At 49.7% G+C, this 17,788-nt stretch overlaps 1 protein-coding gene across 4 annotated transcripts in view; it reads right to left on the bottom strand.

Moving 5' to 3' along the window:
• LOC111150870 (laminin subunit gamma 2) overlaps window positions 1-17,788 on the bottom strand; it is a 63,212-nt gene that overhangs the window by 15,252 nt on the left and 30,172 nt on the right. For all 4 annotated transcript variants that reach the window (XM_022508527.1, XM_022508526.1, XM_022508528.1 and 1 more), the window contains 9 exons: window positions 14,101-14,236; window positions 10,699-10,797; window positions 7,911-8,047; window positions 6,799-6,921; window positions 5,781-5,970; window positions 4,621-4,733; window positions 3,419-3,637; window positions 2,616-2,798; window positions 1,205-1,450 (listed from right to left, as the gene is read on the bottom strand). In XM_022508527.1, the coding sequence (XP_022364235.1) occupies window positions 1,205-1,450; window positions 2,616-2,798; window positions 3,419-3,637; window positions 4,621-4,733; window positions 5,781-5,970; window positions 6,799-6,921; window positions 7,911-8,047; window positions 10,699-10,797; window positions 14,101-14,236 (1,446 nt within the window). The remainder of the gene's footprint in view (window positions 1-1,204; window positions 1,451-2,615; window positions 2,799-3,418; window positions 3,638-4,620; window positions 4,734-5,780; window positions 5,971-6,798; window positions 6,922-7,910; window positions 8,048-10,698; window positions 10,798-14,100; window positions 14,237-17,788) is intronic.

The following is a 17,788-nucleotide window of genomic DNA, read 5'->3' as shown; positions in this document are numbered from 1 at the left end:
ACCAGCACCTTGGAGCTAGAGCTCTTGACAGTGTACCTTCCCAGATGCTATTTTATATTTGCAACCACTTTGAGTTAAATATTATTCATCCCTATGAAAAACCTGAGGCTCGGAGAGATTAAGCGGCATAACCAGTGTAATACGATGGGTGTGGTAAAAAGCTAGACAGGAACTCGGTACTGCTCCTAGCATGTGGGCTCTTCCTATCACGGGGCACTTTCTAGCACATCGGAGCTAACCCATAGGTTGGGGTTAGGGCGGGTGGGATTTGTGCTCCTGGGTGGAAGCCTCAGGTTGCACGGAGGTCCTGAGGCATTTCCAGGGCTGGGGATTCTGGGGTGAGTGGGAGATGCTGGCTCCCTGCGGACCTCCTGGGGAACCAGGAGCCCTCCTGTCTGGGTGCCCAGAGGCCCCCTCGGGCTCTGTTATAATAAACAATCCATGGAGGTCTGGGCACCAGGGCTGGTCTGGGACCTTTGTGATTGGAGGATGAGTTTGTGGGGCAGGCCGGCGCCCTAGAACTGAACGTGAACTTGCCTAGAGCTAAACATGCCTCTGGGATGTAACGTGGACAGAGGCTTGATAGAAGGGTCGAGCAGGAGGACCGATGTGCACATTCGCGCTTTGATGTGAAGCAGCCGGAGGAACGCGCCCGGACAGCTGTGGCTCTGAAGCCGAGTCTTGTCAGTCGGACTCGGAACTGGTACCTTCGTCTCCCTCAGTTACACCGACTTCCTGAGAGGGTCTCTTAAACGGCGCCCACCCCTCCACCGTCCCCCGCTTTTGTTCAGAATCAGTCTCACGTCGGTCACGGCTGTCCTTAACGAGCTCGGCAGTGTCCCTGCCTGCCAGCCCTGGACGGAGACGCAGGGCCTGGCTCCATTTCCTCTCCTCTGGCGCTCAGGAATGTACTTGACCTTTTCCACTACCCCCCACCCAGCTTTAACCTGCCCCTCATCCTCCAGCTCTGTCTTCCGGAACCCTGCTGCAGGGGTCTTAAAGCCTTTGACAGGTGAAAGGTCCAGACCGTTCGCGGACCCGCTGGTCGGAGAAACCAAAGCGGCTTCCTCTCACCCACTGCTGGCCTCGCTGACCGGTGTGTTCTTCCCTGTGTGCACGCTAGCAAGCTTACATGTACGTGCACGCGTGTGCACGTGCACGCACACCCCCCACCTGTCCAACCAGTCTGGAGAAGCACTCCTACCTCGACACTTGTCCTCTGGGTTGGGAGCCAACGGGTCCCCGAAGTAGCCTGCTTTGCACCGGTCACAGTGGACACCCGCTGTGTTGTGGATGCACTTGAGACACCTGCCGGTCAGGCGGTCACAGTTCCCGGAGGCCCCGGGGTCCACATTGTCGTTGCACTGACAGGGCTGACAAGGCCTCACTGGGCCACGCTCCCCAAAGGGGTCCCCAAAGTAGCCATCGGCACAGAGCTCACAGCGGGCGCCTGGAAGAAACAAATGCCCAAGCCTGAGTGGTCATCCACGGGCAGCAAGAGCCGGCATGGGGACACGGGTCACCCACCGGTCACCCTGGGCCCCAGAACAACAGCCTCAGGGGCAGGTGCTCAGGGCAAGGGCTTGGCTCTTTTCGCTGCACGGTGGTCCCAGATGTTAGAACACAGTATCCCTACTAGGAGGCTTCCTATCAGTTAACTAGACAGTCGGGGAAAAGTCAGATTTATAGCAGTACCACTGAGGCTAGTGCTGAAGAATTAACTTTTTTCAGACTGACCAGCAGCGAGATGTGACATTGACTCTTTTAATTTTTTGTTTTTTTTTTTAAGTAATCTCCACACCCAGTGTGGGGCTCAAACCCATAATCCCAAGCCCCAGAGTCACATGCCCTACTGACAACCAGCCAGGCGCCCCAAGAGAGAGGTGTGACATTTAAAATGTCACTACGTTTCCCTTCTGTACCTTGGATCATTTTGTAAAGCTTAGTTAAACCACATATTTTGGGGTGCCTGGGTAGCTCAGCCAGTGAAGCGTCTGCCTTCAGCTCAGGTCTTGATCCCAGGGTCCTGGATCAAGTCCCACATCAGGCTCCCTGCTTGGCAGGAGTCTGTTTTCCCTCTCCTTCCTACTCAAGGTCTCTCTCACTATCTCTGCTTATCCCTCAAATAAATAAAATCTTTTAAAAAATAAGGTAAAATAAACCATGTATCTTATCTGAAAACCTTTTTTTTTTTAAAGATTTATTTATTTATTTATTTGACAGAGATCACAAGTAGGCAGAGAGGCAGGCAGAGAGAGAGGAAGAAGCAGGCTCCCTGCTGAGCAGAGAGCCCGATGTGGGGCTCGATCCCAGGACCCTGGGATCATGACCTGAGCCGAAGGCAGAGGCTTTAACCCACTGAGCAACCCAGGTGCCCCTTAGCTGAAAACTTTATCTCCTAATTACAAACCTACACCAGTGTTAACCATTAGTACATCCCCTACGAGCCACACCCTGCCCTTCCTCAATGCACCTCTCAAGTGCATCCCTGTCTTTCGAATGAGCGCATCTACAGTGACCCCGAGTAATCAGAATTCCCTAGAGACTGTGTGGACTAGCAGCCATTCATGAGAATTCATGGCGTCCCCACAGAGGCAGCAGGCCGGGGGCCTTACCAGTGACGCCCTGGGGACAGTTATTGCACACCACCTCCTCTGTCTCGGGCATGACAGAGCAGCTGAACCCATTGTGGCACGGACACGGCTTGCAGCTGCGGGGGTCGTGTGGATCGTTGTAGAAACCAATGGGGCAGTCGGCGCACTCGATGTCAAGGTTTTCATCCCCCGAGTAACAGTCTCCTGGGAGGCAGAGGAAGAAGGGAGGGCAGAGAAGAAAGCAGGGTAAAATGATCCACTTCCTGTAACAGGGGTGATGCGTGGGAGGCAGAGCTCCTGTAACCAGAACCTTCCTTTCCAAAGCTTTCCCCAAAGTGTCGGAGCACTGGCATTCACCTTTGCCCTAGTACCAACTCTAAACCTGCCATGACCCTGACCCTTACGTGGCTCTCCCACGCTCAGCAGACCTAGCTTCCTTTCCAACCCATCACCTAACACTGCTCCTCCAGTCCCCGTGGCCTGACACCATTTGTCCACATTCATTCAGTCCCTAACGTTGCCTTTGATCTCTCCAGACAATTCTTGAAACTTGACACCGACACCCCCAGCACTGAACCATGACAGCCGTTTCCTGTAACCCAGTACCTTTCCCACAACCTTGTGGCATTTTCCATAATGAAAAGGATTGAGTGTAATAAAGCACCATGTCCGTCTTCTCTGACTCCAGCCCTACCTCCCTAATCCTTCCCCATCTCCGAAATGAGTTCAGGCAGCGTCTTTCTTACACGGCTCTGTCCCTTCCACGGGCGACACCCGTCACCTGACCACCCCCAGCCACCTGGGCCAGGTGTCATTTCACGCACCTGTGTCTGGATCGCAGGCTCCTCCCCCCTGGCAGTTACATGGAATACAGGCGCCGAAAGGTCCCAGTCTGGCCGAATCTCTTTTGTAGCCGGAAGCACAGTCCTGGCAGAACTGGCCCTTGTAGCCAACGGGACATACGCATTGTTCGACCCAGGGCGCAGGGGCTCCGGAGACGGGGCGGGCTGAGATCAGGGTCACATTGTCGAGGTACCCGGTGCCTGCCACATGGAGATCAGATTAGAAGGAGCAAGTGGGGAGGTCAACAGATCTAAACTCGGGCCTCTCTTTGGCTTTTATTTTTCTTAACTCGCTAAGGAAGGCAGGTGGCCTTGGCTCACTATGTCCTCGTGACGGACGCACAGGCTGCAGTGTCAGAAAGTCAGGGCTGAAATTCTGGCTCCATTCTGGTAGCTGTGTGAACGGGCAAGTCACGTAACTTTCTACCACGGTGTTTCCTCAAGTGTGGAAGAGAAGTAACAGGGGTATGGACCCCCTGTGCTGGTTGTGAAATGAAAATGAGACCATGCATACATGCTAATGTGCCTGGCTCAAAGGAAAGATTCAATAAAATCATTAATAAGCACCTTTTCTACATCCTGCTTGATTTGCTTCGTTAGTGATGTGGAAATTAGGCACGCCAGTGAGCGATGCTTCCTGTTCACGTAAGTGCTAAAAAGCTCATGGAACTCCCATGAACAGAATTCCGTTGGGATCAGAGTGTCCCCCCTCCCCCATGTGAAGTTCAACAAAAGGAGTTAACGGAATTCAGGTGATGTCTGGATACGGTAACACTGAGTACAGACCCCAAGGTGCAGCAACTCAAGGACTATAGGGCTGAGTCGTAGATGCCATTTTCTAGCTAAAGGCACAAGCCCATTTGTTGTAGATTATCTTCTTCAAATAATCAGCTTCATTTAAATTTGGAGGCTCTTAGCAAGACTCTTAGCTCTTCGTTGGTGTTAACCCCTTTTTAGAGGAAAAGCAACTTTAGAAAATAAGAATTTAGAAACTTCTAGACTTTCTAGAAACTTCTAGAAAATAAGAATTTAGAAAATAAGAGAAGTAAGAATTTAGACCTAATCGGAGACCCTCCATCAAAACCATCAAGCAGTTTACCTACTTGTTTGGAGACTGTCACTGCCTCAGGAAGCTGACACACACTCAAACCCAAGAGAGGAATTCATTTCCCTCGGTCACTTACTATATTCTCCGTAAGTGGCTCGGATCCGCAGGGCCGTGAGGTTGCGCAGTAACCTCCGGTACTCGAAGTAACTCAGCTGGGGGCTCCAGTTACTGCTTGGACGTTCATTTAATCTGCAGGATTTAAAGCCCAAAGCTTAAAAATACAGCTCTTATCAAGTTTTATAATTTGTATACATGATATAAATTATGCCCAAGAAGGTGGGAACCGCTAAGCCCCTTCGTGGCCCTGCCTAGACAGGGTGAAGGATGGGTAACTGCACTGTCATAGCCTGGAACTTGGAGTCTGCTCACTGCTCGGGGAGCATGAGCCCCATGGGAAGTGACAGAGGGAGTCCCAGTGCGAGAAGCCCAGCCCCAGGGGTCATGGCATCCAGTGCTGGTCCAGGTCCACAGAGACCACCTTCTATTCCTGGCTACACAAAACTCACTCCCAGGAACATGGCCGAGTTCAAGGAGTTCTGACCCTCAAGAGAGCTACCATTAATTTTTGGTTTTGTTGTTTACGTGATTTGTTAAACTGAGCACAATTTCACTTACTCTTTTCAAAAGTCCATTTTCACGTTCTACATTGGACATGTCCAATACTTCCAAATTCAGCATTTATAACTTCTTACCGCATCGTATCACCATCCCTGTGCTAGTCTTTCAAAAGTTGTTCTTTTTTTTATTGGAGTACTTCCAGAAACAACCTAACTTCTTTTCTTTAGTTCACTGACCTCACTTCTGTCTTCCTTTCTCCCACTCCACACTTCGCTCAGGCTTAACTACTTAGAATTTCCTAAAGTACAAAATGTCCTCAGGCATGATTATTTCCCCTGCTTTGCTAACCTTCCCCTCCCCCCATTTCCATCCTTAGGAAACTCTTCCCACTTGTCATATTTTCTTGGGAAGCTTCCCTTGATCACTGCAATGTGGGTCACTTGTGCCTCCTCTGTGTGTTCAAAATACTGTGCCCACCTTGTCTATCTTGTCATTTACAAGTCACACCGTAATATTCTTTATTTTTTCTCCCACTAGCCTGCCCTGTTTTTATACACGATACTGCATCTGGTACATGAAAGGTGCTCAGAAAAGCTTATGAAAAGAATAAATGATTGAATGCATGAACAAAGGAAGTGGACTTGAGTCACCTGACCCACTTGTTGTCGCTCTTTTTACCTGAACGTGTAAGTCTTGGTGATCCCACAAGGCAGCGTCTTGCCCGGTGGCATCAAGGGAGCTGTGACCCGTAGACCAGCACCTTCCAGGATCACATCATGGGCGGATGGGTGTCTGCCTCCCCTGTCCACACGGTAGTCAAAAGACAGGGTTTGCCCATAGCTCACCTGTTGATTCCCGAGAAATTTGGCTGTGAAAGAGAATTTGAAAAGATTGAGATCAGTGTGAAACTGGAGAAGAAAACGAGCTAGCAAGTTTGCATTAATGTTGGTGATTTCTGCTGGAGTCCCGTGTCATCAGCCTGGCCCACAACCACTGTTCCAGAAGAACCAGTTCATGGAGGTGGCCATATTGCTGTTGGCTACAAAGGAGAGTTAGCGACTGACATGCTAGAAGGGCCACGTTGAAAGACAATTCCCTCTACTCAATGATTCACAGCATGGCCCCGACAACAGGGGCGTGTAAAGGTCCAGGTATGTTGGTAATAGTATCATTTGTTATATAATGCTTTCTAGTTCACAGACATCATCTAGTTCACAGACATCATGACATTTGATGTTAACAATCCTTGGAGGTATTATCACCCCAGTCAGCAGCAGAGAGAACTGAAATTTGGAAAGGTTAACAGGACAACTTACCTGGACATCACATATGAGCTAATGAAATGAACTACTAATACATTTGTTTTTGACATACAAGTGGTTAAAACAGAGAATGCCTTATTTTCGCTTCTCCATCTCCTTCTCAGTAGATCCACAGAAGTGACCTCTGTCTTTATTTCTTGTCTTGATGGGAAACCTAGAAACTTCCCCTTTGATGAAAGTAGGAACCTCAAACAGGGTGCATCTGCGAGGATACACGGTCCTATTCTATTGTATCATGAATCGGTCAATAGGGCTAAAGCTCTGTCTTCCAGAGAAACTGCTTTTCTGAATGCCAGGTAAGGTGTTTTCACATTTGCTAACTTCGTTTTTCTCTCCTGACTTCTTGGCTTCTATAAGAAAAACGCCATACATACCAGGGGCGACAAAATAGACAGGGTCTGATCGTCGTGCTGAGCTGAACACATCCCGGTGACGCTGGGACCACTGGAGCTTTGCAGGAGACCCATTTCTTTGGACAGCCGTCCAGCCGTCAACATCTGGAACACAAAGAAAACCCCTCTGCATGCAAAGCTCATTATCTATTGAGCTAAATAAGGCAAGACTTAATTGCCAAAAATTCCTAGACGTGAACAGCTAGTGGGGTTTTCTTACTAGTTCCACATTGATGTGCAGCTCTCAAAATGTCCTATGCCCCTTCTCTACTTGGGTCTTGACTTCGGCGGCTCCCACTCCACAGCGGCTCTGACTTCTAGGAGTCTGATTCTCATAATAAGAGAGCATGGTTTCATCTGCCTGTAGCTCATACTTCTTTTTTATTTACAGAAACAGGGCCTGGCCTTTGTGAGTGGAGAGGGTCCAGTTCCAAGAGAAACTAGAAGTTGAAATCATGTCACTCTCCTAGATTTTAAAAATCTAGGATTTTGTAGCTTGGCAACTAATCTCACATACATTAACTCACTTAATGAATGTGGCAAGAGTATTTTTTAAAAAGATTCATTTATTTATTTTAGGGAGAAGGGGGGGCACATGTGAGTGGGAGGAGGAGCAGAGAGTGAGAGTCTTTCAAGCAGAGATGTGGGGTCAATCCCACGACCCGTGAGATCACGACCTGAGCTGAAACCAAGAGCCAGACGCTCAACCGACTGAACCAGCCAGGCTCCCCGGAAAGCAGGATTATTAATGAATGTGAATTTCAGGAAGACTCACATAACCCCCACCCAACCAAATGAAAGAGTCTTTTGTGGTTTTAAAATACATGGAGATGGGAAGTGCAAGGAGATGAAAATCTGGTCTCTTTTTAGTTATTCTTTTAAGTTACTCATATACCTGTAGGAGTCAGGTGTGCCGCTGACTTTTTCAAGACATTAGGCTCCCCTTCTTGCCCAGACAAAATAACGCCCATTAAAAGCTAGAAGAGAGTTGCTAAAGACCACGCCAAGCCAAGCTGTGGTGAGGAGGAAGCTGTCTGTAAGCATAAAGCATGATACAATGTTAAAAACAAACTTCTAGAAACAGAACACTTTACCTTGATAGAAAGTAGAGGTGATTGTATGGACACTGTAGTCTCCCGAGCTACGGCAGTTGGCTGAATGCCCGTAGCAAAAACACTGGGTACAGCCCTCAGGGTTTCCCCCATCCAGGTGATAGGAACCCGGTAGACACCTGCAGCGGCATTTTCGAGATCAGGACCATGTTAGAAGTCACTTCTCGTTTCGTAGAGAGAACATGATGACTGATCTTTCCTACTTTCTCTCCCACCTGGCCCTGTCATTCCCAGAACTGGGAAATACGAGCTTACACATACCAGCCCTGCTCGGAGACACGCTGGACAGTCACAGCCCCACTGAGAGAGCACGAACGTTCACTTTCTGTCCCTGTGCTAGAGTGCGGTCACGATGGACTCGGTGGCCTGGGCCCTTAGTGATTTCCCCATCCTTGGTGAGGAACTGAAAGTCCCATGAGCAGGACAAAAAGAGTTGGGGCGGGGGAAGGCAGAGGTGGTCCTGTCTTCGAGCAAGTGTTTAATGGGGGCAAGTGAGTGGGGGGCGGAGCCAGGAGAGGGAAGGCAAATGTCCCAGCCCCAGCCCCTGCTCAGCTGTACTGACCCGCACACCACCACCAGCTGCTGCCCACCGTCCCCGCCCCTTAGAGCCCTGCTCTGCTCTGAGGGGAGAGGGACAGGGGGCCACGTGACAAAGAAGGATGGCTGGAGGCTCCCTACAAAAGCAAAAGGTAGGCTGGTGCCCACCCGCCAGTGGCTTCTCTGAGGACCACAGCTACCAGGCAGGTCTCAGATGCTGGGATCACAGAGAAGGAGGAGAAGCTGGGGAGGACTTGTTTCTCTCCGTTCAAGTTAACTACACCCTTCTTTGTGAAATAATAATAGTTTCACTGATCATTTACTTAGCACAGATGCTGTGCCAGGCACTTGATATGTGTTCTCCAATCTAATCCTTGGTACAACCCCAGGAGATAGGAATTGTTATTTCCAAATTTCTTTTTTTTTCTTTTTAAATTAATTTATTTTAGAGAATGAGAGAGAGCAGGAGGAGGGGGAGAGGGAGAGAGAGAATCCAGCACAGAGCCTGAGGAGGGGCTCGATTTCAGGACCCTGAGATCATGACCTGAGCCAAAATCAAGAGTTGGATGCTCAACCACCTGAGCCACCCAGTCTCCCAATTTCCCATTTTCTTAGATGAAGACACCCAGGCCAGAGAGAGGTTAAGAAATTTGTTTGAGGGGCGCCTGGGTGGCTCAGTGGGTTAAGGCCTCTGCCTTCGGCTCAGGTCATGATCCCAGGGTCCTGGGATCAAGCCCCGCATCAGGCTCTCTGCTCAGCAGGGAGCCTGCTTCCTCCTCTCTCTCTGCCTGCTTGTGATCTCTGTCTGTCAAATAAATGAATAAAATCTTTCAAAAAAAAATTTTGTTTGAGGTCATAGAGCTGATAAGTGACTGAGACAAGATTTTCAAACCAGGTACATCTGCCTCTAAATCATGTGGTCTAATCCACTGTCCCCCATGACGGGAGTCTGCTTATCGGGCAAAATCACAGAAAAGCAGGTTCACTGTAAACAGTAAATGCTTCGGAGAAAACCTGTATATAAATAAACATTGGTTTTGTTTTGTTTTTCTCTACAGAGCAAGGGCTTAAAAAAAAATCATGATGGTTTCTTTGGAAGAAACCTGCAGATTAAAAGGGATTAAAAAGCAAAGCAGGAGGGAGGAGGGGCACAGAAAGGGAGGGGAGGGAATGAAAAAAGAACGTAGGGGAGGAACTGAGGGAAATCAGGCAAAACTCAAGGACAGTGTTGAGGGATGTAACCAGGCACTAAATTATGAAGAAAAATAAGGGTGTGATTACACAGACGCCAGAATGATGGTCATTTCTCGAAAAGGAGGGAGGCTGTTGTCATTGGGATGGCACAGTATTCGTGAAGGTCTATTTCTTAGAAGGGGTGGTGCTGACCTTAGTTTTACGTGGTTTTCTGTTTTTGTGTGACATCGTGAAAATAAAAACCTTTCCAGAAAGTGATTCCTCTTTCAACATGTAAGCTATGTTTCCCCTCCTCCACCTCAGCAGCCAAGAACCCCCCAGAAACACACGCTGGGAATGTATCTGGTGTTTTCTCTGCCCAGGGGTAAGTGGTTGTCAGGATGCCAACGGACTGCTTTCTGACTTTCAAGGAAACGAGGAGAACACCTTTACCTCTGGGACCAGCAATCGCAGAGGCGGGAAGAGCTTGAAGTCTGAGCGATGTGTCCTTAAGGAACGTCCACAAGCAGCGCTAGAGGCCAGATGGCTGTTTACGGCGCCACCTGCCCCCACATGGCTCGGGGCCACATGGCATCTTCTCCCGGCTCATGCGTGTGCATGCAACCACCGTCCCATCCCTGGGCGGTTCCTCTGCCACACAGGATGGTTATTTATGGCCATATTCCCTCTTACTAGCATTTTCCCAACATGCTTAATTAGACCAGGCCTTTCCTGGGGCCAAGCTGAGTCATGTGACCTCATTATCGCATGCCACCCCGTATGGGAGCACCTGGGATTCGGAGTCCGCTGGCCAGGGGACTCCCTGGGGCCCTGCACCTCTGCCGCCCTTGTAGACAAAGGGAGGGGGCCCACAGCAAAAGCATGGGGTCCAGGGAGACTTGGGGGCTCAGCTGTCTTTTTTTAAAGAGCTAAGTTTTTGAGGACAGAAGACAGGACAGAGGTGGTGTACATTTGTTAAGTGTCCCTTTTCCACAACTGCACTCGGAGAGTGACTTCTCATGCTGGCCGCTGTGTCTGCAGGGCCACAGTTCACACAGACCTGTCACAGCGCTCTCCGGTGACAGCTGGCTTGCAGACACAGCGGCCCTCGTCGCAGGGCCCCGAGATACCAGCTGGGTCACAGTCACACTTGGAGTCTCTGCGAAAGAAGAAAAAGAAAATTAGGGATGTGTCTCCAAACGCTTTTCAGCTATCCACATAAAGATCAAGAGCTCCTGCGCCAACGTCACCGGCCTGAGCAAAGCCTTCGTCTTCAGCGAGGCCCCTCTCAGCTAGCCTTGTCCGCGCTCATCTCTCACCGGCCCTTTAAGGACTCGTTTGTCTAGGCTCGTGCTCCTCTGAGGGCGACAGCCAGTCCATGAACCATTTGCTACCCTCCCCTAAGGAGAAGAGGGGCTTGCACCAGGACGTGAACCAAATCCATTACTAAACGGTTCAGTTTGGTTTGGTTTAGTTTGGTTGACTGTCTGGTTCAGTGGCCGGTTTTTTGTTTTTGTTTTTTATTTTTTTTAATTTATCATTGCTTCTCTGTTGTTTGATTCAGTGAAGACAGCTTTCCTTGTGATGGATTCCATCTACTTGCTATTTTCATTTAGTTCTTTCTTTTGGTAACACTTCTATCAAGACACAATTCAGGGACGCCTGGATGGCTCAGTTGATGGAGCATCTGCTTTCAGCTCAGGTCACAATCCCGGGGTCCTGGGACTGAGTCCTGCCTTGGGCTCCCCTCTCAGCAGGGACGCTGCTTCTCCCTTTGCCCCTCCCCCCAGCTCGTGCTCGCTTGTTCCCTCAAAGAAATCAATCAAATCTTTAAAAAAAATTTAAAAAAATTTAAAAGGACCCAATTCACATACCAAACAATTCCCCCATTTAAAATGTACAATTTGCTGGTTTTTAGCAGATTCTCAGAGTAGCAGAATTTAGCAGAATTTAGTAGAGTTTAAAATATTCTCAACCATCCCAATCAATTGTAGAACATTTTCATCACTCCAAAAAGAAACCCTGTGCCCGCAGAGATCACCCTCCCTTCCCCCAAGCCCCGTCCTCAACAACCACTAATCTACTTGCCGTGTCTATATAGAGCTGCCTGTTCCGAACACTTTCTGTAAATGGAGTCATACAATCTGTGGCCTTTCGGGTTTGGCTTCTTTCACTTAGTATGTTTTCAAGGTTCATCCAATGTTATATTTCATCCAAGTATCAATAATTCAGCTCCTTAGGGCTGAATAAAATTCTATCACATGGATAGATGACATTTTGCTCATCCATTCAACAGCTGACAGACATCTGGGTTGTTTCCACTTTTTAGGTATTATGAGTAACACTGCTAGGAGCATTTGTGTACATGTTTCTATGCAGATATGTATGTTTTCATATTTCTTGAGTATATTCCTAGGAGTGGAATTGCTGAGTTTAACTGATTGATTGATTGATTTGGTTGATTTGGTTGCAGGACTTTCTCAAAGAAGGAATCCACCAGTATTTCCATTATCTAGTCTGGGCACAAGCTCTTAGTGTTCTGGCTTATGACTAGTATCACTCACATGAGCACATAGTCATTCGCATCTATCTCTTGGGTCTAAAACCAAATCTGTGCTCTCCCTCCTGTTTGCTCTTCCTCTGACTGCCCTTTGACCCCATCCAAATCCTACCCAAACCCTGATGGGCTCCCTTTTCCTCCTCATATTTCATATCCAGTCAGAGCCCCATCCTGTCAGGCTCCCTGAAGATCCCTTTCCCAGCCCTCTTCTTTCACTTGGGAGGCTCTCCTCCTGCCCTAGTCCCTTCACACGACTTATCTGGACACTTTGACAAACATTAGGCACCATCTACTGGTTGCTAAGCACCAAGGACATTAAGAAATAAGATCCTGATCTCTACAAGGCTCTAGGCCGGGCAGAAACATGAACAATGAGGGCAGCAAAGCCTAAGGCCAGCTGGAACTAAGCAGGGGGCCTGCCTGCGTGCCTCTCCCCACTCTGGGCAGTGGGGATGCAGAGTATGAACAAGGCCAAGCCAACAAGGGGCTTCCATTCTGGTGGGAGAGACCAACAAACAAATACACATAGAAGACAAGAGATGTGAAGTAACATCAGTCAGAACTCGGAGGGATGGGGACTGGCCAGGGAAGGCCCCTGTGAGGAGTGGCTGAGGTAGGGATGGAGGCTGTGAGGCTCTCCATGGCCCCGTAGGAAGCATGAGTGCTCTAGGCCAGGGCTGAGGTCCCTTGGCTTGGCTTCTTTGAGGAAGGGAAGGGAGGCTGGTGGGGCCAAGTGCAGGGGGCCGGGGGGGAAAGGGAAATGCAGCGGAAGCCCACTGCTGAGGGAACAGAGGGCAGAGGACCTTGCAGGCCCTGCTGGTCTGCAAAAGAAGTCTCCATCTCATTCTGAGAGGACAGGGAGCTGCTGGAGGGCTGCCAGCAGAGAGGTGACATGGTCCGCCTCAGTTTTAGAGGCATTTTCAAAGGCAGATGTGGCCGAAGGAAGGGTCTCTGAGGACAATCTGAGAGGGGGCAGGGAAGCCTGGAAGAGAGCAATCTGTGCAGAGGCCTAAGGGAGAGAGAATGTGGGACAGCGGCAGCCAGGCCGGCGCCAACACGGTGGGCAAGGGGCTGGCAAAGGGGGCAACGGGAAGTGATCCTCTGAGGGTACCTCGTAGCTAACAGCTCTCCTGCCGAGCTCCCTTTCTCCTAAGCCAACCCAGTCCCTGACAGTTCTGCACCCCTGAGACTGCTTATGTGATTTATAATGTATGTCCCGTCTTCTTCCAGGAACAATTTTTTTTTTTTTTTTTTTTTTTTTGAGAGAAAGTGAGCATGTGCATGAGTCGGGGGAGGGCAGAGGGAGAGGGAGAGAGACTCTCGGGCAGACTCACACTCAGCTCCAGCCCAGCACGGGGCTCGATCTCAGGACACTGAGATCATGACCTGAGACGAAATCAAGAGCCAGATGCTTAACTGACTGGGCCCCCCAGGCGCCCCTCTTCCGGGAAAGAACATGAGGAGGGCGGGGGAGAATACTTCAAACTAAAGGGAAATAAAACTGTGCAGAAAAGTTTTTCTAGTCCAACATCATTTGGGTCGAAATGGGTCCCAGGTGAGAAACTGGAGGGCGCTTTACCTCCATCCTTGTTCGTCTAAAGGGGGGCAATCACTGGGGTGAACAACATGGGTTTCAGAGCCCAGACGCGGGGCCTGAATATGAGGTCCCCACTCCCCAGTGGTATCGGGTAAACTTAACCCCCCGGGTGTACAGTTCTGACTCCCCCATGAGTGTGACATTAATCCCAACCGCTGAGGCTTATTGTAAGGACTAAATGGCACAGCCCATGTCAAGTCCTCCAGCAGCGCTTGGCATGCAGCTGGTGCTCAGTGATGTAAGTGGCCACGGATAATGTCATTGTCACCCCTCATGGCAGAAGCTGTGGTGGCGGAGGTGCTTACAGTGGCCTTTGGTCTCGGGTGCAGCCGGTGTCAGTGAGCATGTGGAAGCCGGGCAGACAGCGGTCACACCTGTCTCCTGTCACACCGGGTTTGCAGCTGCACCGGCCAGAGCTGTCGCAGCGAGCGCTCAGAGAACCTGTAACCCCCGGGGTAGGGAGAAGGAAAGAAGAAAAGGAAATCCTTAGTTTATAGGGCGTTCGGAAGCAGCTGAAACCCCATGGGAGCTCAGTGGCTACCAAGCGATTAACCACCGCCTGCTGCCTCTAGCGAGCTGTCCCCGTCTCTGAGGACCATCCAGCCCCGGGCCGGCGCTCACAGCCGAGCAGGGCGTCTGCGTGCCGAGAAACGGAAGGTGCTCCTGGAAGCGTGTCTACTTCTCTACCTGCTCCGATGCAAGCATTAAGTAGCATGTCCACCACTGCTTTTAAAAAGAAGTTTGTGGAATCCCTGAGACCTCAAGAAGAGGGACAGCGTGTGCATGAGCACATCAGCCTCCTCCAAGACAGTATGAGACAGCGACCAACGTCTTCCCTTATTTCTGGCAGCCAAAAGCCATCTTTTAAGAGCCAGTGTGATTTATTTTATTTTATTTTATTTCATTTTATTTTATTTTTAGTATGGGAAGGCCTCCTAACTGGAAATATCTCTACCTACCTGGAGTGACAGACATTCTCGACCTCGGGGCATCGCCCCTTCCCCGCACATCTCACCCGGTGTACTGCACAGAGCACTAGTCCAGTGGTTGATTCTGTAGAGCCGTGCTCTTACTGGTGTGCGGGCCCCCTCGGATCGCGAGTTGATGAGAGACCAGAAATGCTCAGGGCAGCAAATGCGCCCCTCCGGAACCCGGCCTCCTCTGTCTGACTACCTCCCTTTCCCTGACCCGCTTCAAGTCCGTCCTCTCTCCCTGGACCCTGCCTCCCCCTCTCTTCCCTGCCTCCATCCTCGCCTCCCTTCCCTCCTTCCGTGCTGCTTGAACAGTGGAATTCAGACCACATTGCTCAGCTGTTTCTCTCTCTGGTGGCTCCCCACTACAAGCAGAAGAAAACGCACTCTGTATCGTGGTGCACAGAACTCGACCTCTCCTACCACGTGGCCTGCTCTCCTGCACTCTGTTCCAGCTCCCCGCTCCCCCAGCCTGTCTGTAGAATGTGTCAGGCCGCTTCTCTCCTTCGGGCAACTGCACTTGCTGCTCCCCCGGCCTGGAAGGCTCTTTCCCCAGAACTTCCCCCTCATTGGCCCAACTTCAGCGGTCAGGTCCTGATTTAATATGACTTCTCTAGGGAAATCTCCTCGAACTCCCATATCTCAAATAGCTGTCCCACTGCTCTTGCAGTCCTGCTGACTCACGATGACCTCAGCTTGCGGTCCCTGCTCTGGCCCCAAGGCCCCAGTGCGGAACCCAACGCAAAGAGGATGCCCAGAAATCTGTTGCAGGAATGCACATGTGCCAAGAAAGAGGTCAGGGTTGTTGGGAAAGAGTCGGGGGAGGCAGGGGAGCAAAAAATGAGCAGAAAGGTGGTGAGAGGGGTGCCTCACCCGCGTCACAGTCTCCCTGTGCTGGCAGAATTATCAAATAATCCACGTATGGCAACCAACTGTGACAAGCAGGCCACCCAGCATCGATAAAGCCAAGAGAACGCTAGCCAGTTGCTCCTTTCTTTCTGATCAATTATTCTGTGAATTTTTTTTTTTTTTAAGTGAGGCAGAGCTTACTAATTTATGTTTGGACATAGACAATACTGAGAAATTTACTGTAACATTAGTAGACCACTAAGCACAGTTTTTTTTTTAAGATTTTATTTATTTATTTGACAGACAGCGATCACAAGAAGGCAGAGAGGCAGGCAGAGAGAGAGAGAGGAGGAAGCAGGCTCCCTGCTGAGCAGAGAACCCGATGTGGGACTCAATCCCAGGACCCTGGGATCATGACCTGAGCTGAAGGCAGAGGCTTAACCCACTGAGCCACCCAGGTGCCCCTATTCTGTGAATTTTTGACTCACTAGTAGATACGATTCCATCAATAAAGATACTGGCTCTGTGCCAATATAAAGGCTTTTTGCCACATGTGGAACCTGAACTACATTAGCTACATTAACAGAGCCGGTGACAGACGCCATGTCAGCTTCGCAAGGCTTGAAGGGGCCCTCGGTGATAATGGTATACACTACATTTTTTGAGCATCGATCACGCGTGAGACCCTGAGTTCGGCAGTCTGGATACATGTGAGGAAATGCTAGCTCCTAGTGAGATAAGAGCTGAAAGAAGAATGGCAGATCATCTGTGGGTAACAGGGAAGGATCAGAGGCTCAGGAACTGTAGACCCACAGTTCGGAAAGGCATCTCGAGGAAAATCTGCAGGTTGCCTCCAGGAAGGGAACAGCATTCCTTGGGAAAGGCATCCCGCTGTGAACAGGATGACCTGGACTAGAGCGTCTGGGTGACAAGGGCAGGAGGGAATCGCCGAGAGAGCCACGTGGAGGCAGAACGATCAGCCTTCCCCTCCTAGGAACTAGACGACGACGAGGGGGTAGGGATCACACGAGGACACCAATGTCCCAATGTGCACCACGAGACAAAAGTGAGGCTATACCATAGAGAAGGGGAAAGAAGGAGCAAGATCTCAGGTTGAAGCATCAAGGGAAGATCACGAGTTTCGTTCTGGACATTGTGAACTTGAGTTTCTGGTGGCGTATTAAGGTGGAAATGTTTCACCTGGAGCTCAAGATAGAGGCTGGGGGTGAAGATCTAGGAGTCTCCAGCCAAGTAGGAAGCGAGAGCAGGCGTAAGACCACCCTGGGGGGCAGACAGAGCGAGGACAGGAGGAGCCTCAGACACAGATGGAACCCCACGGATCAAGGGGCTTTTCATAATCAAAGCAGAAAGAAGTCTCAGGACACTGGAAGCCAAGGGAGCAGAGTTCTGAGAATTGAGGGAGGATGAGGGTGGGAGTTGCAGGACCTAAGGCAAGAGAGTATTTGATGAGATGAGCGTGAACAGAGGCCTCCCAGGGCTGGTGTGCGCAGACCTCCACGCTCCTGCCCTGTATGCGTCAGCAGCCAACAGAGCCAAGAAGGAAATGTTCTGAATTACACTCTGATAAGTAACATTCAACAGAAGACTTCTCTCTTTAAATCAATTCACTTGTTGTTGGTTTTTTTCTTTCTTTCTTTTTTTTTTTTAACACAAATGGGTTCTATCTGGGACTCAGAAATCCATTTTTTCCCCATTCCAATGAATGGAAATTACACTTTCAACTGAAGAAAATTCTCCCTACCGTTTTTCAGAAATGAATCCTTCTTAGAAAATGGAAAAGATTGTACTTTGCCTTGGGTTTGGCCCACATAGACCAAAATGGTTACCCTGCGAAACAGCTTATTGAGAGAAATCAAAAATCACCTCATGAAAATAGGTGTTGTGTGTCGAGAGAAGTTTGGGAAATGACGCTCACTTGATCCCTCTGAGATTTACAACGTAATAGCAACTTCAGCACACACGGAGCTTGTTTAAATTTTAATGCCCATATTTCTAAACATTATTTGACATTCTTATAGGCCACATCTATTATTATCTTGAGGAACACTGTGTTCTACAGGACATTATCTAGAGAATTCTGCTCTAAAAGCTGGAGGGTCAAAGAGCCCAGACTTTGGGGCACCTGGGTGGCTCAGTCGGTTAAGCATCTGCC

The sequence above is a fragment of the Enhydra lutris genome, unplaced genomic scaffold, assembly GCF_002288905.1.
Source record: "Enhydra lutris kenyoni isolate GAN:26980312 unplaced genomic scaffold, ASM228890v2 scaffoldscaffold24, whole genome shotgun sequence".
NCBI classification, from domain to species: Eukaryota; Metazoa; Chordata; class Mammalia; order Carnivora; family Mustelidae; genus Enhydra; species Enhydra lutris.
This window is presented reverse-complemented; position numbering and strand designations above follow the sequence as displayed.